Source organism: Lepisma saccharinum, chromosome 25, assembly GCF_977018435.1.
Source record: "Lepisma saccharinum chromosome 25, izLepSacc3.1, whole genome shotgun sequence".
NCBI classification, from domain to species: Eukaryota; Metazoa; Arthropoda; class Insecta; order Zygentoma; family Lepismatidae; genus Lepisma; species Lepisma saccharinum.
Genome location: NC_139253.1, coordinates 31,304,400 through 31,330,127, shown reverse-complemented (window position 1 = coordinate 31,330,127; position 25,728 = coordinate 31,304,400). Strand labels below are relative to the sequence as shown.

Genomic DNA, 25,728 nt, shown 5'->3' with positions numbered 1-25,728 from the left:
TCAGATGTAGAGTAACATATGCATGTATGACCTCGTACATTATTGTACTTCAAACACCGACAATAAAGTCCAGGAAGTGCAGTACACTGTCATTCATTGATGAATCTATAATTTTCTGTGGCATATACGTATAACATAACCTAACCTAACCTAGCTTATGTGGCAACGACAAACGTGCGTTTGTAGGATATTTCTCGTCTTATTTCTCAAAGTTTCCACTTTTATTGCAGAAAGGTACGGGAGTCACAACCTTTTCATCTCCACTGTCTCTAGCAGCATACTGGGGGGGGGGGGGGGCGCATTGAGGATTGCAAAATTAACTTCTTTATGCTGAATATTGAGCCAACAACGGCACATTTCTTTCTTACACTATCAATATTATACAATTTTTCTTGTTTTTCTCAGAATTGTGCAAAAGTGACTCAGGTCCCTTTCTGCACTAAGCCATTCATATATATATATATATATATAGCCACATTTAGCCATAATATCTTGTTAGGTGATATATATCAGTCTCATCCTTACCTCTGTGCATTCTCGTTTTACTTTTATTGTGTGTATATTGTTATTGGTATTGAACTGTTATGATCTGTTGAGAGAGAGGGGGGAGGGAGAGAGAGAAAGCATTAAGCACTCACAACTACACTATGTGTGTGTTTTCGATATTATCCTTAGTAAAGTATATTTGAAGTCAAAACTAATTGCTTATCTTTTTTGTTACAACAACTCCCCCCCCCTGGAAAATTTTGATCGGATGATTTTTGAGGCCAATATTGTTGGTGTGGAGGAAATTCTCCTATTCCTCCTCGCCAGGATTTCGCACCGTGCTTCAATAACGGTCATAGCAGTTTTTTACGGTAGTTGGATGATAGCCGAAATTGACGGTCAATCAACTTTTTACAGTGTATTTTTTGTATCAATATTTACTTTTTCTATTCTTTTGTTTCATCCTTTTAGGATACTGAAGGGGCAGTAGGAGAAGAAGAGGAGCTAGACATTGACCTGACGGACCCCGAACTGAACAAGGCAGCTACTAAGATTCAAGCATCCTTCCGAGGCCACAAGATACGTAGAGAGGGCCCCCCCAAAACGGAACTCGGCCAATGAATATAAGTGGATTCCCCCCTTCCAGTACAGCTTGTAATGTAATACATTAAGATACCAAATAGCGTTTTATCAAGCAGTTCCGCTCACTGCGTTGTCTCGCGTGAATTCCCAGGTACAAGGCCGTGACAACTTTTATATCAGACCAGAACTAATATGTGAAAGGAGCGGGCCATATTTTCATCTGGGAACTGTTCCGTTAATTTATAATAATATGAATTATTATCGTAAACATAACTAACATATACACACATATAAATATATACATATAATAGGAATATAAGAGAAATGGCGAGTGGGACTATGGTGCTCATTGGATTCAAGTATTTCGTTACCATATCTATTACGCGCAATACAAGTTTTGTGCAATAAATGCATCATACTTTACTATAGTACATTAATATTACTCATAACTAAACTGCCCAATTATATTCATGTTTACTTTCTGTATAAAATGTTATGGTTCTTCTGTAGAAAGATGTGCCTAAAACTGAATCGTCTTATTTGCCCTCAGCAATAAGATGTCCACAAAATTGCTGACGAAATCTAACAAGCCGGTTTTTCTCGTTGTACAGCTTGAACAATCTAGCATTGAACCACTTGCAAACTTCTTAAAAAAGTCGTCAAACGGAGCTTCTCTTCTGAAATAACGCGGGCATATTTTTCATTTTCAGTTCTGTATCCTCTTTTCAACCTCTTGCATTGGAGTCTGTCGGTGCTATATAAGGAACGTGTTAGAGAACAAATTAGAAAAAAAAAATGACATGCCCCTACAACCATACATGGTTCCACACAGGGAGCGTGTTTTGTAGATCACAAATATTATTAGTTAATAAGAGGGAAAAATTATATATAGGTGCAAAATAGCTTGTTTTGTCTGTTCAATATTATTTTTTTAATACCATACAGAAACAAAAACGTTATACATGTTATTGATAAACAGATTGACAGGAATTTATCAAATTCGTAGTAAAGATGATCAATAGAAAAATGAGTGAATGTGTATGCATCTCAATGGTAATGAACGTATCATACACACTTGTTTTGTAACTGGGTTAAAAAAAAAAAACTGCCATTACATGTTCATGGTGAAACACTGTCTTTCTTACATATCGGCACATCTTACGTCCTATAAATGCATGATGTAGGAATGTAAAAAAAAAAAAGTAATAATTACTGGTCACCACATGCACACCCTAAATCCTCCATTTCCTCTCTTTAACTTCCTGTTCTAGAAGGACTTATTTATTCTACGATAAATTAAAGTTCCATCAATGTTGATTCCATCCTTATTTAGACTTATACATCTGGTTTACTCATGCAACATTTTTAATAATTCATATTCAATATCTAGTCACGTTAAAAAGGTATTTGGTGTATTTGAAGTGTTTTATTATTGTCCCAGAAAGTGTGTGTTCATTATGAATTTAATTATAATATTTTTCAGCATTGTCTTAAAAGTCTTCCTGCTGTGTAAACCTGCGAAGTAAGTCCCCCATAAAACTTTCCCTTCTTCAAATTGTTAATGTAGTAAATAACCATTGCACAACTGCACAAATGTAGATAGTACGTATATTCATGTATTCCTACTACTCCATCTTGTGACCCTATTTCAATCGCCTTGTTCTTTAAAAAGAGTTAACACTTTCCATAAATATTTCTGCCTTATTAGGCTGTGTTTGTCGTTCATTGGAAACGTGGAAGCAAGATTGTAATTTCTTTCCAATGTCAACTGAGAAATGTGTTTATATTCTTCTCATTTCATAGATGATGATGCTGAGCTTCGTCATCCTGGTAAATATCACAATACATCAATATCAAAAATTGCCATCCCAAATTGTTAGCTGTGTGTTTTCAATTACCAGACAAACACAGCTTATGAGTTTGTCATTTCATGTAGGCCTGTTCAGAATTTGTTAAATAAAAATCAGATACACAAATCATGGAAATTTATTTATTGTCCTTCGTTTACAGCTTCTTCTCAAGCTTCAGCGAAAAATTATATTTCTTTTTATTATGCTAGATGTAGTGCGTAAATTGCAGTGACTTATTCTCATGTTACCATGATTTCTTTCATGGTACATTTAGCTTTAATATGGGGAATTGCTCATTATACAGGGTGTTCAAGAATTATCTTCACAACTTCAAGTTTTAATAACTCCAATTCTAAGTCACATATTTACATGCTGTTTGTTGTACATGATACAGAAACTCATAAAGTGTTTTTTTTCGCCCCTCAGGTGTGCACTTAAATCTGAGCACATCCAAATGAAACTCAATTTCCGCCCATGTACGCTGCAACATGTAATCTGTGATGGTGTGGAACGCATTCGAAGATTCGTTGCTTGAGTTCAGTGAGGTCCGCAATTCTTGTACGGTACACAGAATTCTTCACGTAACTCCACAGAAGTCCACACGTACGTAGTCCAATAGTTGCGCTGTACCTGTGTGTCTGATTTAGTCTCTATGAACCAAGACACACATTGCGCTTTCTCCTGTGGCATCCACATGCTCAATTACTAATGAATCACCTTCAACAGAAAATAAAACTTTGAGTTTCTGCATCATGTACAATGACTTAGAATTGGGGTTATTAAACATTGAAGTTGTAAAGATAATTCTTGGACAACCTGTATATTATCCGAACTATTGAAACAAGCTTCTAAACCAGGATGTAAGTAAATTATTTTAAGAACTTAGAGACTGGTTTACGTACACCACCCTTCCGAGTGGCTATTTAAAATCACTGGCCTACGGGCGTCAGTTCCACCGCTGCCAACACCGTTGTCAGGATAAAACTGCTTTTTACTTCCTGCTTTCTGTGCCGCAGTGGGTAGAGGCAGTGTAACAATATGAAGGGGGATTTCCCTTGGTGCAGGGAAATCTAGATCCAAATTTATGTAAAAAATGGAAGATTTTATGGAAAAATATAGAAATTGCCGGAAATTTTGAAGTTGTCGGACTTCTGTTTTGGTTTTACTTGCATGGCAGCATTGGGGTTTCATTTCTATTACATAGGGTGTATAACAAATATGCAATAAATTGTTGCGGTAAACCAGGTCAAATTTCAGAATACGCCACTGGTAAATTGTACGTTAAATCGAGTTAAAGCAGGATGTTGCATTGTTCCTTGATCTCTGTAACCTCCATTATCACGAGATAATTGCTCTACCAGCTTTAATGTATGCATTAACTGTAATGCTCTAGCATTAACCCTTTCAGATTAGCACATCGTCTCATGAACTCCTGGGCTCGTAGGCAGGGGAGGGCCAGGGTTATGATAGATAGCGTGACCATGGACGTCTGCAGGATTTTCTCCAGGGAGGGCAAGGAAGGTATTCTTTTCCAGGGGGGCAAACAAGGCACATTTTCCCCAATAATAGTGATGTTCCCTCAAAAACCATTGCTTAAATTTGAATTTACCATGTTCTGTGGCCGAGTGGTTAGCACATCGCGCTGCGACGCCAAGGGTCCCGGGTTCGAATCCCGGTCGGGCTTGGTTGTTTGTGAATGTCCATTCATCAATTTCATCACTCATCCCCATCTTCGCAAATTAGCCAAGAGGCACAAAACGCGAAGTAAAATAAACTAAATCAATCAATCAATCAAGGCTATGAGCGTGACTGTTACAGCTGTAAAATGCGTTAAAATGGTTAAACATTTAGGGGCTATTTGATATTAAGATCATCCTACTACTCAAAAAAATACAATTAATAACCGAAGTCACAACAATTCTACCAGAAGCAGCACAGACTCTACTATCCTTAAAAAGCGTTTACATTCATCGAGTAGTGTGAGCGAAAAAATCGTTTGGGATTGAGTCACTGCCATTCCACAGTGGGACAGCCACTCGATTTTCTGATTACTGGAGCGAGTACTGGCTCCAGTACTCTCCCCAGTTGTTTAAAAGTGAATAGTAACTCGCTTCACCCTCCTCGCTCCAGCTGCTCTCCTGTCTATTCGACTGATGTAAACCAGACCTAATTTATCAGTATTTGTCTCCTGACCACCAGGTCAAAATTTTCTCCCGCCGCCCCTGACCAATGTTCTCAGTTTTGATGTTTCAGAGACTCTCTCTTCCTCTCCTTATTTTAAACTGCGAATACATAGAAATTAAATGGAAGAAGAGTGGGAAAGATCAGCAAATATTTATGCAAATAAACAGTGGCGTATCAACATATCGCGAGGCCTTCATCCGTTCTTTACATTTGAAAGTTCAATATGAATCGATACAAAATCTTCATATTTAAATAATTATAATAAATTACTGACTAAAATTATATCTAATAATTTCATTCACCCTGAAAATGTATTTATTTCTCTGTTTTCCGGAAGCCGCGATGGCTCAGTCGGTAACGCGTCTGACTACCATGCTCAAGGTCCCGGGTTCGAACTTTTCTAACCACCCAGCGTCGAATGACATGGGTACCTAGGGGAAACCCTGGGGGGTAAAGGCGGTCAGGGGCGTGATGCTGATCACATCACCCCCACTCACGACCGGATCAAGAAAGTGTGGGGCGTTAGCCCACACTCCTTATACGCCTTCATGGCGTGGTGCTAAGCACAGGGGAGCAATTTACCTTTTCTTTTTTTTGTTTTCCGGAAGCTGAAATCTGAAGCTGTAGGTAGGAAGAACGAACTGCTAATATTATCCATTGGTTGAAAACAACGCAAATGTCTCACACTGACTGCTTCTTGGCAGTTGAAGGTGCTTTATTGTTAATATATTGAAATCGGGAGTGCAAGGTTAAGAGAAAGAAGAAAAAGACAAAGTCCTTATTATTTAAGAAATGAATAAATGGGAAAAAATGTTCAAGCAAGTTACCGTGAATTTTTGAGTAAATATTTCACATGAGAAATACGACATTATTTTTTACTTTTTTCGGGCCTCCTTAGGCCTGCCTACGCCCTTGATTTCACGTACATAACGTTTAACTAGAATTTAAAGCCAGATGAAACAGAATGTAATTTCATTGGTCACAAAAATGAGCCTTTTCCATTTTTTCTCTCTCTCTCTTCTATTTATTACATTTTTCGTACCAATCCCATGGGACGCGAGGCTCCGTGCAGTTAGTTGCCCACTTTGTCCCACCCCCTTGCTACGCCACAGCAAATAAAGGGTCTCCCTTATCGCACAACACTTGAGCAACCTTGAGTTCTGACGTCACGGAAGAATGTTTTTGATTTTAGGCTAAATATCTAAGTTAAGTTGTTGGGTTAGGCTAGCTAGGTTTAGTTCTCTTGGCATAATAGTGCTAATAGAACCAAACCTAACAGACCTAACCTAACCTCGTCTGACGTCAGAACGAAATGTTGCTCAAGTCTTGTACGATAAGGGAGACCCGCAGACGTGGTGCTAAGCACAGGGGAACACTTTACTTTTTTTACAGCGCCTCCGGGGAGCGGAGGAGAACAAGAACAGCTGCGGAACAACGGAGCATCAAATCTCGTGCAAAAAGAGAATCTCTGGAAAATATATATGACTATAGACACAGACATGCAACACAAGCCCCGCCTTTCAATGCATTACGGCACGTATGTGAAAATAAAAATAAACAAGCAAGTAGATGTGCCTTATCTACTTCCATCGAAGGCGGGACTTTGGGTTCCATACGTGTGTCTCTAGCAAACCCTATCGAAACTGAAGACCCGGCCGATCGTCCTCTGCTTGCTACTGATTGACAAATGCTCGTGGTTGTGGATTATACTATTTTGAGTTTTAATTTCTGGGTGGAAGTTTGTACTTTTTTTTTAATACGACTATTGCCATGATGCCAAATACAAGGAAGCGTTCGGTATGTGAAAAAATCATGAAGCGGAATCGTGAGGTTTTACCTACGACTCGGTAAATGTTTACTATCCTTCGGACACCTATAACTTCTGAGTTTCGTCAATTTTTGACATTTGTACTTACCTATCTGCTTCGCGGATCATTTTTTAACGTGTATTCACGTATTTTTGATCATTTTTTTTTTCAAATTGTTTTTGTAACTGAAGAACGTACGTTTCCGCAAATGGTTTGTGGGGCTATGTGTCAATGGTTCGTGGGGCTATGCGAGAATGGTGTGTGAGGCTACGCATATTTTTTTCGAAACCAATTTTTAACTATTGTAACCTATTGTGACCCTACCTAACCTAACCTTACCGGAAATGGTTCGTGGGGCTATGCGTCAATGGTTGAATTTCCGCTATGAAACATTCCCACATCACACAAAACACCTTCCAGATGTTAGACAGTACTACAGGAACTTATTACGGTAAGTAGTTTCTTCTGTAGAAATGAAGATATCTGTCCGAAGGATAGTAAACTAGTACCCAATAGTTAAAAATTGGTTTCGAAAAAAATATGCGTAGCCTCACACACCATTTTCGCATAGCCCCACACACCATTCTCGCATAGCCCCACGAACCATTGACACATAGCCCCACAAACCATTTGCGGAAACGTACGTTCTTCAGTTACAAAAACAATTTGAAAAAAAAAATGATCAAAAATACGTGAATACACGTTAAAAAATGATCCGCGAAGCAGATAGGTAAGTACAAATGTCAAAAATTGACGAAACTCAGAAGTTATAGGTGTCCGAAGGATAGTAAACATTTACCAATCATTGAATCAACCACACATTTTTTTGCACTTTAATCTGTCAGAATAATCCAGCGGCAACAGTTTATTCAGTACTTTAAGACTACAACTACTGAATTACCATTCTAAATAGCAACAGCACCAGGAGGTAGAATTATATCATGTGATGTACCCCTTAGTAGTGGCCTGGCACTGATGCTAGCAGTAGCATTTCACGAAATTTCACTCTTTTTTACTATGGTATGATGCAATTTTATGCCGTAACCTTAACATTTTCATTATACATCATTCATTTGTCTTATACATTTCAATACATGTTCCAGCAAAAAGCCACTATTTTAAAAATGTACCTTGTATCAAATTTTTCCTCTTTTATTTGGAAGCAAACTAATTATCTTATGAGGTTCCTGGTAATGGTTCCGATTGTTTTATTATTTTTTAAATTCTCCTAACAGAAAGGCTAATTATCGGAGAATTTTGGCAATCATTGTCTCACGAAATTTGAACCTTCCTTAAAGTAATGAGCACTGTTTGGATTTCATAAAGTTATATATGAAAATGTCAACTTAAAAATTACCTTACGCAAGCATGCATGGTTCCACTGGACAATGTATTTTCCGTTGACAAGCTACTGTAAGTATTGTAGACTAGTGGGAATTAATGTAGAAGAAAATCTGAACCTTAGTAGAATTCATTTAGGGACTTTATTTTAATGCTAAGAGAACCAAACCTTGCCTGCCTAACCTAACTATAAAGGCATATATTGAACAAAATCTTATGTAATCGCTAAAACTCCACAGTATGTGTTAACAAAAGTAAACCAAAATTGAACCATGTTAAAATTGCATTCGTAGCATGATGAAATCGCAATAAAACAAAAGGAACTTGGGCCAGGTTCCTTTTGAGGTACAATCTGTCTTGTGGGAAAGGTTGGTGAAGAATTTTGAAACATCAATAATGTTAGTTTTTCTGTTATATTTTTTAAACCATTGCAGATGTCACATTTCTGATAGTTTTGAGTTTGGTGTAAAATTCTACAGAAGAAAAAGTGTTTGTGGTAACGGTTCTAAGTGTTTATAATTATTTTTTTAAAGTCTTCAAGTAGTACAGTGCTTTTTCACAGTCGAAGTCTCCTGTGGAGCGGTGGCAAACATGGAAGGCAGTGTGGGTGTGACTGGAACTACTAGCTATGTAATGAAATAAGCTCGTACAATTCTATTGACAGTTACAATTAAAATGAGCATGTACTTTGTTACAAGAGGTGTTGGAAATGTTATCCTCCTGCTTCCACACATTTACGGCACTTTTGAAGGAAATTTTCATTAACACGTATCGGTTCCTCTTCCGAAATTGTTTCAATTTCTCTCCTGATGTTTTCTTTCTATTCTTCAAATGAATGGCTTCAGGTTTAAAAACTTTGTAGCTCGTCGCACAAACATCATGCAAATGTCTGTTTCTTGTGCAATAAGCCGGTAGGATTTTTGAGGAGTATGTTCCAATGTCGAGGTCCAGTTTCTCCTCAGCACACACTGTTTTACCCTTAGCTCCTTATCAAGAACATACCCTGTTTTCATAAATTCGTTTACAAGTTTTCAAACACTGTCTCTGTGTGGAACAGGAACCTCTGGGCATTCTGCTGCAAAACGCCTTCTAACTTCCCTACAAGAATTTGTTATGACGTAATAAGAGTCATGCATAAAAATTTGTTGTTTTAAATTGTACGTATGGCGTAGCATTATTGGACTGCAGAAAAGCACCAGTAATACGAAATCTAAAACACTTGATAACACTGTAACACTTCAAACTGGACACCAACTATCTGGATACTACAGCACTGATGCATCCAGTGTAGGGTGACCATCCGTACTGATTTTCGCAGTACAGTCCTTTTTTTTGATGGGCTGTCCTGCAGAATGCGAAGCCATGCATAAAATTAAGATATGTCCTTTCTTTCACATATGTCCTGCGAAATGTCCTGATTTCTACTCCGGTCTCCGAAGTCCAAATGACCAAATATTTATTTTCTATTTATATTTTCTTTTGTTTTTTCCATGTCAACAGTTTATGCAGTACATACTTTTCTGTTGTGGTCGGACTGGAGAGAATGAACATCCGGTTAGAACAATGCGTAGTTACCACGGCAGAGAGCAGGTTGTAGACAGTTGCGAACAAAAGGGTCAGGTGGCGCCGATCTGTCCAGTTGTTGCGGGGTGCGTAGTGGAAGTCTCGTTCCTGAAGTGCACGTCTCATATTTCAACACTGTCGGGTGAAGATGCCTCCTAGGAGGAAATGTGCATTTAATTCAGAACTGAAATCTCTTTATCCATTTCTTAAGAGAGGCAAAGGCGACAGTGATGTTCACTGTGAAAAATGTTCAGGTGAGTTTTCAATTGCAAACAGTGGAAGGTCTGAGATAACATGACATCTGCAAACGGCAAAATACAAATCTGCCGACGCTGCTGCTGCATCTAGTGCTACTATTTCTACATTTTTCGAAACAAGAATTTTGGGCCTAAAGAACAAAAATTGGCAGCAGCAGAAGCGTGTTTTGCATTTCATACAGTGCAACATAAGCAATCGTTTCGTTCCACAGACTGTAGTTCGAAACTTGTTAAGAAGTGCTTTGAACCACAATATGCTTGTGCAAGAACAAAATGCGAAGCGATCGTGACAAATGTGATAAGCCCCTATGCAATTGCAGAGCTTCAGAAAGAGTTGGATCAGGTAAATTACATTACAGTTTACACAGATTCGTCGAAGCATAAAGCTACGAAATTGTTTCCATCGTTGGTGCGCTACTTCCTTCCTTTGTGCGGAGTGCACGTTAAGTTCTGGATTTTCAAGATCAGTGTGGTGAAACGTCCGATATTGTGTCTTCGTATATCCTGAAGACATTAAATGAATACAACATTGAAACTAAAGTTGTTGGATTATGCGCTGACAACACCAACTGCAACTTTGGAGGAGCAAAAAAAAAAAAAATGTTTACAGTATTGTTCAGGAATGGTTAAACAATCCAATTGTAGGTGTAGGTTGTTCTGCACATATAGTGAATAATTGTGTACAAACTGCGATGGATTGTTTACCGATTTGCATAGAAAGTGTGGTGCACAAAATATGCTCCTATTTTTACATATATACAGTACGTGAACATGCTTTACGTGAATTTTGTGACTTCGTGGAGATAGAGTTCTCAAAGCTTCTTTCTTATAGCAAAACTAGGTGGCTCTCTTTGTTGCCAGCCGTAGAGCGCATACTTAAATTCTATCCAGCATTGAAATCATACTTTCTATCACAGGACAAGTGTCTCTCAATCATTAAAATGTTCTTTGAGGACCCCCTATCTGAAATATGGCTTTATTTTATCCATTCCAATGCAGCACTTTTTAATGACTTTGTTCACTTTCTAGAGGGTCAATATGTTTCTATGATAGAAGGTTCTGCATTGATTGCAGAACTTAAACAAAAATTAGTTGACAGATATAACTGCCTTTTTGGCCTTTTATAGTGCAGTCGAAACTGAAAAGTCTGGAGGAAAAAGGGTTTGTTTGTATGTCAAGTTTTAAGGAACATGTCCGTTCATTTTATTCAACTTGTATTGAATATATTAAGCAGTGGTCCTCTCCCTTTTCTGAAATGACTGTGTTGGATTGGGTAAAACGGGATTCGATGATCGAATGGGACAGGGTGCAAAATAGCGTACAATTTTTCAACAAATGGCCAGGAAAGCAACTTAATGATTCTTATCTCTTTGATGAAATTTCAAATGTAAGAGCGTATGCTACTCTTGAAAAACTGAAAGCATGGAACACTGCTCAAATGAGAGTAGATTTAAGATGGGTTGAAATATTCAAATAATTATTTTCAGGAAAAATGTATTTCCTTTTATCAGGTATTTGATATTGTAGAGTTTAGTTTGTGCCTTCCAGCCACAAATGCACCCACTGAGAGAGTTTTCTCTTTAATGAATAACATGTGGACTGCTGAGAAATCTCAATTGAAAACTGAAACTCTGAAACACCTAATAATAACTAAATATGGTTATGGAAAATACAAAGTTATTACATGCTATTCACTCGAAGCAAAAGTACAGAACCATTAAGAAAGATACTTAAATATTGGTACATTTGGTTATGAAATATTTGTTAATTTGAAGTTATTGGAATTGTTTTAAAGCCTTAAAGTGTAAGTGACATGTTCTCAACAAAATTTTGCTCACAACTGTAGTTTGTTTAATATGTCAAATTTTAAATACATTTAGTTTTCATTTTTGTTTTATGCCACTCATATACTTTGGGGATTCATCAAATAAAAGAATAATTATTTTTAAAACTTTTGTCCTTTATGTCTTTCCTTTTTTGAAGAAAGTTTGTCATGGTACGTGTGTGTACTGTTTTTTGCTGGTAAGGATCTGGTCACCCTAATCCAGTGTGAAGGTCAGTGTAAAGCTGTGGGTCTAAATACCGGCAGATATGCTCTCACTGCCCTCCATAGACAATTTGACTGTGAAAAGCACTGTACTTCTACAAAACTTTCAAAAAATCATGAATCTTTTGAAACCTTTACCACAAGCACTTTTTCTTTTGTAGAATTTTACACAGAATTCAAAACTATCAGAAATGTGACATCTGCAATGGTTTAGAAAATATAACAGAAAAACTAACATTATTGATGTTTCAATATTCTTTATCAATCTTCCCCACAAGACAGATTGTACCTCGAAATGTAAACCTCATAGAAAAATGAGATTGGTTTCAAATAAAAGGGAAAAATTTGCTATAGGGAAAATTTAAAAATAAATAATAGTGGCTTTTGCTTGTAACATGTAATGAAATGTAGAAGACATATCCAATGTTGAATAGTTCTCATGATTAACATTGATGTATGTTATGTAATGTAATGACAAGAATGAGAAACAGTTGAATATGTACAATTAGTAACGAGGGCTACTTCTCTAATCCCAACTCCCTGTACTCAAATCATCATTTAGAAAACTGTATGTTCCACCTGGGTTGCTTGTTATGCTCCCTTCAAAATGCTGAGAATATGGAAGAAAGAAACGTATGCACACATCCTCTCGAGGTGAAGGCCAGTAAAAGGAAGCACTGCAACCAGAAGGGTACATGGGGTTTCGTACTCACTGTGTTTTTGCATGATTTTTCTTGTACATAATCTTCCATTCGTGTGTTTTCCAAATTTTTCATAAATTTAATATGTATTATATGAAAAGAGAATTCCTCTATCTTCAAAACAACTGAAATATTACACTTCTGCCACTGGCAGAACAAAAGTTATGAGCAGCCCCCCCCCCCCCTCAATTTGTGCTGAGACATGCATTTTTTTAAAAAAAAAATGCAACCTTGTTAATAGAGCCTTTTTGGTCCCAGAGCTCTGAAAATTTGTGTGTAGACATTACCTCACGTTCCTCACCAACATATCAAATGTAATCAAACTTGGAGGAGGTAGGGTTGAAAAGTGCACATTTGTGTGTGATTTGGTATGGAATGACCCATAAACTCCAGCAGCCCGAGTATTCCAAAATGACAACTTCTGCAACCTAAAAGAAATGTGAAAACGTGATACAAACATAAAGCATTAGTTCACATTAGTTTCAGATTTTTAAAAAATATTTCGCAAAAATCATTCAGCAAACAGAAGCACTTGGGTCATTCCATGTCAAATCAACCAATTTTAAAATAATATAATTGGTTGCATGACCATTATAGAAACATTTCATTTTTAGTATATACGTTTGTACATATTAAAAAAATATTGTCTTTAGTTCTCCTGGGACAGCCATTTTTCCAACATGGCGCATGGCTTTTTTTGCTCATGTAGCAGTTTACAGAAACCCTAATATCTCAAAAACCATTAAAGCTAGAGACCTGAAACAAAATTCATTTTGTAGCTAATGAAGTATACTTTCTATGATATTCATATTCAAGTATGTTTTGCTAAAAATTACATCCTAAGTAGGAAAATTATGGTGGAAATTTGGGTAACAATAGTTAAAAATTTGGATTTTTAAGCCCGATTTTTTTAATGAAGTGGTTTAGTCTAAAGCTTGAATTTTTTTCATGTGTAGACCTACCTGCAGGGTGTCTGCAAATAAAGTATCAGTGCTTAGAAATGCAAACCTTTATTACAGCATGGGCTCAAACATGGCCGTTTATTGAATTTTGACAGTTTTCAGGGTTAAATGTCTCAGATGGATCCTCTTCAAAAATTCTGAAATTTGGCACAAAGGAAGCCATGCATGAACCTAACTCACAGTAAAAATCTCAACTTTTAGATTCAACTAGTTTTGGTCAATATGAGGTAACATATGTGACCAAATTTCTAACTTTGCAAAGTAAGGTTAAGCTACATCCCATACTTAGAATAATGAAGTCTTTTCTTTTTCTTTTTCAAAGTTGGGTTAAAAAAGCCTCAGAAAGTATAGTAACATAAGGTTTTAATACTTGACTTACCAGAAATTGAAATTACAAGGTATGACAATAGAAAATTTGCGAAATCTCATTGCAAAATGTTTGATTTATTAGTTACCCATTACCAGTTGGTATTGTCAGCAGGGCCGGATTAACCTATGGGCAACTAGGGCAATTGCCCCGGAGCCCCCGCCAAAAGGAAGCTGTTAAGGGCCTCCACCAAAAAATATTTTAACCAGCTGTCTATGCTTGTGAAAAATTACATAAGAAGTTGTATTTTAAAAATAAAATAAAAAAACTTCAATATTGTCGTATGTCTACACTCTTCTGGATCCAATTGAAGCCTTCCACTGAATAACTCTGTATGGCACATTTTGGTGAATGTGAGAACAACGAATAAAACCTGTTGTATGTTACTGGACTACAGTAGGAACAACATAAAACCTTATGCAAACACAGTAGCAATCATTGGGCAACATCCGACCTTATGACTGGCCAGCTTGTAGCCTGTAGAAGCAGGGCCGCAGCATGATTTCACTGGTAACTCAGCACATTCCCAAAAGTGCCATTCAGCGTTATTCGGTGGAATGCTTTAATTATAGCACTGCTCTCAGTCGATCTGTTTGTAGATATCTGAAGCTCATTATACTTTATACCATGGATTGATTTGTTTGTGGTGTGGAAATAAGGCACACTTATTCAAACAATCAATTCTCAACCTCAAATCCACCTCTCGCCTAGTGAACATTTCAGAGTGGTGGAAAGTTTTCTACCAGTGATTGATCAAGTCACCTCATCACTCGCAGGCAGGATTTTTCCCTATGAAACTGTCACAAGGAGGTTCAGTATTCTAAATGAACTTCCAGTGGCAATTCCATCACAAATTACATCTGCAGCTCGCGAGCTTGTGAGCATCTACGAGGAGGAGCTGGAACCCTCGCTAGAGAATGAGCTGATACAGTTTACACACCTAGTAAGCAGTAGCAATGTCAAACATCAGGAAGACATCCCAATCGAACTGTCTATGTATAATATTGTATGTAAGGACCCATTCCGCAGTACATTTACCATGTCGAAATTCTCTTTAGAATGTATTTCGTCTTAATGGTAACAAACTGCAGCGGAGAAAAATCTTTCTCAAAACAGGCTTCGTGCTGCCATGGGACAGGATCGCTTATCCAATTGAACATGAACTTCTTCGTGAATTGGACTTCGATGATATGGTAGATGAATTTTCGGTGAAAAAGGCAAGAAAAGTGTGTCTACTATAAGTGTTAAGCCTTCGGGAATATGTGGGTTTTTTTTGTTTTTTTTTTCAGAAAATGATGTAAATTATTGCTTTAAATAATTGTAAGGTTCTAGAATTGTCAACATTTTGAGAATACTTGTAAAATAAAAGCTTAGACAAGCTTATAATACTCAAAGTAATTAATGTGGTACAAGTCACAGTGGGTTTTTCATGATATTTTTCTCAAATCATGCTGTAAATAGACTTTTAACAGAAATAATACGAACATATATCCAAGAAACAAAAATCAAGAGGGACTGAAATATTTAGATAAAACATTTGAATGAACAAAGCTTATAATTTTGAAATGTGGTAGCACATAGTTCCACCTGTGACGATCAACTTTTACAATATTTTCCATGAATAAAACATTACAAAGAAGAATTGAGTACATGTTATTGAAATGTTTTGAAAGTAGAATAAAGTTAGTTGTGGTATAATTAAACCAAACACTTTTCAAATGATTCATTTCATTTCTCAAAATTTAATATGTGTGCAAATGTTCTGTTACCTTTACAATGCCTTCCACTGAGCGAGACCCCTCCCTCCCACCAGTTCAGTGCATTGATGAATGTAATGGGTTGCTTGCCCATGTAGGATAAATATTATTTGTGGTTAGGAGCTCTATGCCCAAGAAGTCTAGCACTCTCATACTCTACCACGATTTCTTTTTATCTTAAATATGGGGGATGTGGAGTACTCAAGTAAATATAGTGCATACATATACTTTCATATTTTGACCATTTTTGGCATTTTCAAACCTTTTTACAGACTACAATTTCGAGCTTTGTGCATAAATGTTTCATGAGCATTGTGACATTACTTGCACTGTAAATTCACGATAAAATTATTGAAACATAATACACGATTTTAGGAGGAGCATGGGTGGGGTGGATGGGCAAGGAAAGACAAGTCATCTATTTAGTGACCATGATAACATGTTTCTGCAGCTAGAAAACTTGACAGACTGCAATGTGACATGTGAGTGAAATTGAACAATGTGTTTCAAGATGGTGAATGAAAAATTGATTTTCCTCATGATGCATGCATGCTCTATACCATGCTCTCTTTTCCCCAAAATTGTCTACAATGCATTTTCAGAGTATAAGGAACTGAACTCAGTCATTGTAGATAATCCGTCGGTCCGCAATTTTGCAGTAAAACTTCTAAAATTATATTTCATAGTTTAGGAGAGGAGTGGTGATAAAATCGCAAACATACATTTTGCCATAAATGTAGACCTTTTGAGTTGCAATTTTTATAGTTACAAGATAACTTGAAGGATTGGTGCCATATTGCACTTGAGTAAAATGTGTCACCATGTTTAAAGATGGTGGACGACAGACCGATTTACATGCCTTGCGAGAGCTTTAAGTTATGCAAATATTTGAGGTTAGATTTTCGTAGATTAAAAAAAGTCAAGTCTCAGCTACGTTAGGACATTACTTGAGCTTGAAGTTTTTAATAAAAAAAACTGTAATATAGTGTGTGGTTTCGGAATGGTCACCAATTTTGAGACCACGATATCTTTAGAGTTTTTAAGCTGAAATTCATGTTGCAAATAGGTACACCCAGGGAATGATTTTATTTTGCATTTGTTTAAAGCATTTCAAGATTGTGGATGAAAAATTGATTTTTCATATTCTGAGGTAGCTCCAAATTCTGATGCCACTTTCAAATATCTACCTAAACTACATTTTTGGACATTGAGAAAAGATACTTAAATATTCTAGGGCATTTCTTAAGCTATGGCTTGACAAATAATTTTTTTAACAATATAGTGCATATGTATGTTGAGATCCAAATGGGGACCAGTAATGTTTTGTCCATGGGAACTGTTAGTTTCATAGCAACCAGATATTTTGGAGGATGGATACAGTATTACATTTGGATAAAATCAGTCAAGATAATTAAATATGTCAGCCTTATAATTTTGGCATGGTTAATACACAGAGGAGATATTTAAACTTGACACATCCACAGAAATAATGGGAAAACACAACTGTGAACAAACTGTATTGAAGCAGATTTAAAAGTGTGTGTGCAGCTACCGTATGTTGTATAGTAGGTAAAGGTAAAGTTCCCCGTGCAAATCCAGGCTGGCTACTCACCTGGAATTCCTTGAATTCTGCGAATTATGCATGAATAATTGGCTCTGGGAATTGTGCATGAATTCTTCGTGATTTTTTCTCAGTATACGTGAAAAATTGCAACATTTATTAAATCCATATCCCACTGAGGGCATCCCCGATGGTGCAATGGTAGCATAGTCGCCTTTTAATCAAGGGGTCCCAGGTTCGATACTGGTGGAGGCACATAGTGGTTCAGATCCCACTTTTAACTGAAGCTTCAGTCCCAATTAGCCTTTCTGTGCATAAAGTGGACTTAAAACAACAACTCAATGAATCAAACCATATCCCATTGAATTTATAAATGCGCTGAGACAAGTTTTTAACCGATCAATTGTATTTTTATCGAGGACGGAAAAGAAAGCTACGTGAAATATAAAATTGAATTCTCTTGATCCGTTTACTTTCTTAGTGTCCTTTGTAGAACAATCTATGGAAGATTATTGCAAGTTAATATATCCTGAAGTTGAATAGTTAAATTTCAGCTTAAAATTCTTATACAATTAACAATTTTTCGTACATTAGTATATCCCGTAACATTAGTAACTTGTGTTTGTAGATGTATTTAGAGTCTGAATATGTGAAATCCAAATGTAAACTTCGCACCTTAAACTTAATATTTGAAATATGCATATGTGCCGTTTATTTGAATCAATTTTGAATTTTTGGATACATTTGAATCACACAGATCCTTTATATAGTTAATATATTTGTGTGTGTATGTGTGTGTATACGTAAGGTTGAATAAGAGAAAACATATTCTGGTGACCTTCAATGTTTGGAAAGTTCACCTTGAAAACTGGGAATTATACTTGAATTATATCATGGTTCTAGAGTGGCCACCCTGATATAGCACCACAGCAGGAAGGCACATTCATGGGATATGGGGGTAGGGCTCGACATATTCTTGATCTCAGCCATTTTGGAGGTGATGTGATCACAACCAAACTCCGGTTGCCTTTACCCCCCCAGGACCCATTGATTTGAGTCTGGTTGAGTTCCTTTATGCAGGGACAAGACCGGAAAAATTCCGACCTTGGATCACCCACCCAAAGATTCGAACCTGGGTCTTCTGCATGGCAGTCAGCCAGCCTGTCTACTTTTTTTTTTACGTAATAAAAGGTAATAAAAGTAATACCGTTAAGCAGTAGTATCCCCTCTTTTCTCTCAATTTTCTGTATTATCTCTGTATTATCATTGGGACAGACATCCATGTCTCAACCAGGATTCGAACCCGGGACCCCTGGCATTGCAGCATGCTGTGCTAACCTCTCTGCCATGGAGGTTGACTAAACCACCACAGCTATCAAGTATTAGTATAGTATTGGAATGTGCAACCCTGGGAACTGATCACATATCTACTAACTGTTACGCCATCCAGCAAGAGTAGAATCAAACTGTTGGTTAAATTTTTCAGAGCATTGTATTTTAGATAATTTAATCATTTGTCCCACACTGTGGCTATGCGGTCATGCTTTGGGCTCCGGCTATGGCAGTGTTCCGCAACCTTTTTTTACTCACGGCACACCCCAGATGGGCCTAGACTCAAACACGGCACACCAAAATGTCTGTCCGCTCAAAATCATATGAATCTTAATATAATTACGAAATACTACGTCGTTATGTAATCAATTATTATTATTATCATTCTTGTTGTTGTTATTATTATTATTATTATAAAACGAATAGACTTATGCATTTATTAAAAATTTATTAACTTTAATTCACTGTAGAAAATACACATTTCTAATACGAATTTTAAAGTAAATAACTCTACTCATATCTTCAATGTGATACTTGAGCCTGCTTAACTGCACACAGACGGCTGATTCTTGGCGGAATCGTTGAGAAAGCAAGCCTCATTTCTTCATTTATGGATTTGAGTCTCTCTCTCTCTTTGATGTTTTAATTGCAGTCAACATCGAGAAGCCCAGTTCACACAAATAAGTAGTTGAAAATGGTAATAACGCATTAACTGCCATCTCGGAGATAGCCGGGTATTCACTGCTTATTGACAACCAAAATTTATCCAAAGGCACTTCGAAAAATTTTAGTTTCAATGTTCTGTCTGCTTTCAAATTTGCCAGTTCCTCTTGTAAGCGTAAATTTTTCAGAAGATATTTCGAATTCATACTGAATGGATCACGAACCCAGTCAAAATCTTAAACGCTCTCTCCAAAATATTTTTGAAAGTCTGCTGCAAGAGTACTAAATGTTCTTTAATTAAGTCCATCAATACCTTGTTATCGTCAGCAAGGGGCCATACAGTTTGGAACATCTCACACGATCAATTTTCAATTGTCTGTATCCACAAGTTCAACTTATTAATAAATCCTTGAATCTTATCCATACTAGTCAAAATCTTTTCGTTTCTACCTTGCACTTTTCTGTTTAGTTCATTTAAGTGTATGAAAATATCGGAAAGATATGCCAACTTAGATATCCATTCATCATCTGCAAATAAATCCGCATACTCATGTCCCTCAATAGTAAAAAATGAAAGTATCTCCTCTTTAAGTTCAAACATTCGCGTTAACACTTTACCTCGAGATAACCATTGTACTTCTGTATGTAGCAGAAGTGTAGTGTGCTCTGATCCCATTTCTTGACACAAAATGTTAGAAAGCCGCATATTTAGGGGCCGCGATTTGATGAAGTTTACGACTATTACTACTTCGTCCAACACAATTTTCAGAGAAGGTGGCAAAGACTTAGCAACAATGGCTTCGCGGTGAATGAGACAATGGTCGGTTCGTAAGTTAGGATTTACTTCGCGTACTTTACCCACGAATCCTTTCACTCGGCCTATCATAGAAGCAGCTCCGTCTGTACAAACACTAACGCAGTCCTCCCATGTTAATTCATTACGGACCACTTATTCATTAGTCGTACGAAATATTTCTTCACCGGTTGCTCGCTCGGGTAGTTCTTTGCAAAAAACAAAAAAAAAGAATTACTTGCAATTACATCCCCATTAACATACCTTATGTAGGAAAGAAGTTGTGCGTGACCGCCAATATATGTGGACTCGTCGATCTGAAGTGAGAACTTTCGACTGTTCTTTATTTTCTCCTTCATAATGTCTTCGATGTCTCACTGGACATGTCACTAACTCGGCGGCTGATTGTGTCAGCAGAGAGAGGAATTTTTGAAATTTCAGTAGCAGCTTCTGAACCCAGGACTATTTTTACCATTTCTCTTTTACGGGCATTAACAACGTTTCTGCTATTGTGTGTGTTTTTTTGGCCTTTACGATAAGTTCGGCTACCTTATACTTTTTGCGGAACACGTACCGACGTAGTCATGAGCGTCACTTGTTTTTTTTATTTTGTTCCAACAACCGACGAAAATAATTCACATCTTTACTTAACAGAGAGGAATGTTTTGTTGACAAATGTTGTTTTCATTTACTGGGAACCATAGCAGCATTACTGAGTTTTTCACCACACACAACACACTCAGGGATTGGGCATGTTTTGTCACCACACCAAAAAAAAAAAAAACGTAAGATAAATAGTTATCAGTTTATCACTATATTGCCGGTGAACTACTTTCTGTTTCTTTTTTTCGGCCTCGATGGTTTCACTACTTGCACTCGAGGACGGACCACTCCGTACAAGGAACTTATCCATATCAAAAAAAAGAGAATAGTAAGACTGGTGTAGCAATCCAATATTTGCACTACTGCAGAGCACAGCTGTGATAGAACTGAACTGAAATACTGTAATTGTTGTCTGACAACGTGTTGGTCCTTCGGTGAAGGAAAAGAGCAATAAAGTTTAAGAAGCGCCGACAAACAGGCACAAAACAGGCAGCCATACACAAAAGATGCAGTGTTGTAAACAAAGAACTCGCTTGAATAGCTCTATTGTATGATTGGTGCGGGCCGCTAAAAGTCTTACGCGGCTTTCCTTGCGGTGAACACAAAGCTTGCCGCCTGTAACCCATCAAACCGGTCCAATATTACAGGCGAGAATACATATAAGATGAGCAAACTATAACAATATTGAGTAAATAAATTACATTTAATTTCTATGAAAATATAACAGTTATCAGCAAGAATAAACAAGCACCTTCTTACTTAAAAACGACAATTAATTTCTTACAATATTACAATAGTAGGTAAAAGTTCGCGTCACACCTTTCACCTTGTGACGGCACACTAGTGTGCCGCGGCACACCGGTTGCGGAACACTGGGCTATGGGACGTCTTCAGGTTTGAGTCTCGGGGAAATGTAACAACTTTTCTCCTGAGATTTCGGCGTGTGTATGAGACTGGTGAACACTCACCATCATGATTAAATTGGGGAGCTACGAATGAGTAGCGTAACCCAATCAGGAAAACCTACAATGATGACTGGGGGTTCATCGTGCTGACCACACATCACCCCGTAATTGGGTGTATGATCTCCCACCTCAGAGTAGGATAAGGTAGAATTGGGGCCGGCAGTCGGTAGGTAGGCCTGGACCTTAATGGTCCGCGGCATGGGTTATGTATGCTTTTTGTTTAATCATTTTAAGGTGTGAGACCTTGATTGTCAATTCTTAACTATGTTAACAGAAAATATTAAATAGTTTTTGATTCGTGCAAGTAATGTTTTTGTGCACAAAGATCAAAACTGTAGTCTACACAGGTTTGTAAATGTCAAAAATGATCAAAATATGAAAGTATACATAACTAACTAACTCTCTAGTCTTCTTAACATGAACCATGATTTTTTTGTGCATAACCCGAACCACCTGGTCTGTCAGACCGACACACTCATTTTATTTTTTTACGTCCAATTTGTTATTTGTTAATGATAACGCAAAATAATTGTTCTATGAGCCTTATTTATCGGTACCTAAGTAATATTCAATAAATAAGAAGTCATTTTTATTTATTTAGAACACAGTAAAAATATTGTTTTATGTAAAATGAAAACAACTGTTTGAATGAATGAAACTGTTAAATTAGAACACAGTATAAATAAAGTTGTACATTAAAAAATACAGAAGCCATTGTAAAAACTTGTAAATTTTTACTAAACTATTTAATTTCAGCATAGTAAACTTTAGTGTTGTACAGGATTAGTAAAAAAGTCCATGTAGAAGGTTCTTTTTTACCAATTTGTAGCACACTCCATACATATATATTATGCTGCATTCCAAACAAATTAGCCTCTGACATTTGGTGCATTTCTATGCAGTCTCCCTTTTCTTTTCCCATGTTCAAGTTTTACGGGTGTGTAATCGTCAGGAACACCTGGCGTTCGTCAAAATCGACGTCTGTGACTCGCAAAATGGCTCGTTTTCTTTCTGTGGCCATGGAAACACTGTTCACAAATAATAAAAGGAAGGGAACCAAAATAAAAACTCTCCACAAATGTACACAACTAGAATAACATGGTATTAGGCACCGGAGCGATTCCGATGTAACCCAAATTACCCAGTCTCTAAACCAATATCCTCACAAAAAAGCTACATTGTCGATCGGTACTCAACAACCCACTGATACGGTTTGGCTCGTTCTGAGGTAAACATGGTGGTGGAAAGGTACTGAGAGTTTTAGGGTGGAGAGCGCAAACATTTTTGCCACACGAGCCCAATGAAATTTTCAGGGCATCTTGTTAGACCGATGGTTCGGGTTAAGGCTTAAACCCAAAGGTTTATGGCTGCAGCAACACAAGCCTTCCATCTGTCCCTATCCTGGGCAAGATCAATCCACTCTTTTCCATTCTTACCAATTTTCTTTAGGTCCATCTCAATGTTATCCTCCATCTTCATTTTGGCCTTTTGCCGGTCTCTTACCATCAGGTTTCCCAACAAGAATCCTGTAAACTCTTCTTTCCTCCGCCATTCGTGCCATATTGCCTGCCCACCTAAGTCGTCTTGATTTAATTATTCTAGATATACATACACACCGTATTTACTCGAGTACCGCACACCCTTAAAAAATATATAAAAAACTGAAATTATGGTAGATTATGAGAGAGCATGACTTACATGGTTATAGAGCTCCTAACCAGACATAAATAACATTTATCCTGTATAGGCAATCAATTCATTGTGATGAGAAATGAAAAAATAATTGAAAGTGTGTGTGGTCATTCCACATCAATTCACCCAGGCCATGTTACCCACAGACATGGATTTCAAAGAAATTTTGTATACTTGTAGCTTTTACTTAGGTAAGAAACCATGTATTTTTTCTTCTCTCGGCCTTATACTTTTACAGTTCCAAGAGGTCAACGTTTTATGATTTTCTTTTTAGGATATACATATAGATATATACGTATATACTGCTCCTGGCTATTCATTGCAGGAGTGACAGTACATTAATAAAATCATTATATTTCAGTGTGCAATCTTTGTAGCTCCATGATTTTTTTGTCTAATCCAATCAAAGTGTGCAGATTCAAATAAAAAAATGCGTGAAAATTTAAGTGTTTTACCCATTGTTGCAAGAATTTTTTTTTACGTAAACAAGACATGTTTCTTACCGCAAAAAACATGAAATTGCATAAATTAATATTTTAGCCAAAGGTAGTTGTTTGAACTTTTCTCTATTTGTGTTTCACTAATCCTCTTAGTATGTTCTAACATATTATGCAAAAAGAAATGTAGGTTTTCATGGCTTATGTATAACATTTATGAAACACACTTAGTTGACTAAGAATTTTGTAATTTTATTATAACTGTCTAGAGACAGTGACAATTATTATATTTATGACTATCTGCATAAATTTTCATGCTGCAACTTATATTTAGAAGACTTACATTTGTATACAGGGTGGGCAATAATTTGAAAATGAGCAATAATGAGCAAAAAAGACCATGCACCATGTTGGGCAAATGGCCACCTCAGGAAAACCAAGTACAAGATTTTTTTTTTTTTAACATTGGTTTTGATATCTAGAAACATGTTCCAACCTAAGTACTATACATGATTTTTTTTGTATAAAGGTCATGCAACCAATTATTTTAAAATTGGTTGATTTGGCATGGAATGTCCCCTGAAGAACTGATATACTGCGAAACATGTGCATGAGCGGTAAAACCACCCAGGCCAGAATATTCATATGTTACCTTTAGCTTGATAAGGAATGTATATTATTTTAACTTGTTATTAATTATACTTTTCAATATTATCTGCATCAGTACATATTTTCTCAGTCGGGAGTCGTATTTAATGCAACTTTAACCCGTCAATTCCCAGTGTCAGCTATAGGCGCAATGATTTCAAAATATTATTAAAAATACAAGTTGATCACAAAAAAATTTCATTTTATATTATTTTATTTCTTAATGCTTTACCATAACAATGCCGTGCCGTTGTACAGTGTTCCACTCTTGCGTCGAGCTCTGTAACTAATTGTTCAAGATGGTGGATTGTAGAGACAAGAGTTCTCCCACTGCATCCAGACCAAATTTCAATATACTGCACAAAACATAAATTATCATCGTATTTGCATATTTAGTTACAAGAATGTTAATAGTATGTGATAGAATTGTATCTTGAAAAATGAAATAATATTGTGTATTTTTATTTCATTCATTAACTTTTAATGTCACGTGTAGGTGACACTGGGCATTGTATGTCAACAACACAAAATAAATTAGAGTGCAGAGTATGCAGCAGAATACATTTTTTGAGATCCAACAGTTCTTACACTTGTATAACAATTTAGAATTACTAAAAAGTGTGAAATTTTGTAAAGTTAGAAACAATTTTAATTTACTGAATTACAGTTTTGTGAAAAACTTCCCAACATGTTTCTCAATTCATGTGGCAATTGACGAGACAATGGTACCATACTATGGGCGACACTCTTCACAGCAACACATGCACGGAAAACCTGTAAGGTTTGGTTACAATATATGGTCAGCAGCTACAGGAGGTAGTTACCATATATCCTTTGAAAACTTACCAAGGTGCAAATTCATCACCAATGGGCCTCCAAGATGTGATAGGTTTGGGATCAACTATACTGTTGGAAATGGAATCTTGCTTGCCAAATGATCTAGGTCCATACAATCTAAAATTTGACAAATTAATTCACTGGCATTCCTTTTCTAACAACACATGAAACAGGAACTATCCAAGGAAATAGAATACAGAATGGCCCCATCCAACGTGCAGGTTCATATAGTTTTATCCATCACGCACATCATGTTTTGCAACATTAGTTTTGATTGATCAGTTTGTCTGTC

At 36.7% G+C, this 25,728-nt stretch overlaps 1 protein-coding gene across 3 annotated transcripts in view; it reads left to right on the top strand.

Moving 5' to 3' along the window:
• The window catches only part of LOC145978632 (uncharacterized), a 495,167-nt gene extending 492,129 nt beyond the window's left edge, over positions 1 to 3,038 (top strand). For all 3 annotated transcript variants that reach the window (XM_083111381.1, XM_083111383.1, XM_083111382.1), the window contains one exon: positions 958 to 3,038. In XM_083111381.1, coding sequence (XP_082967507.1) covers positions 958 to 1,107 — 150 coding nt within the window. In that variant the 3' untranslated portion in view covers positions 1,108 to 3,038. The remainder of the gene's footprint in view (positions 1 to 957) is intronic.
• The last annotated feature ends 22,690 nt before the right edge of the window (positions 3,039 to 25,728 follow it).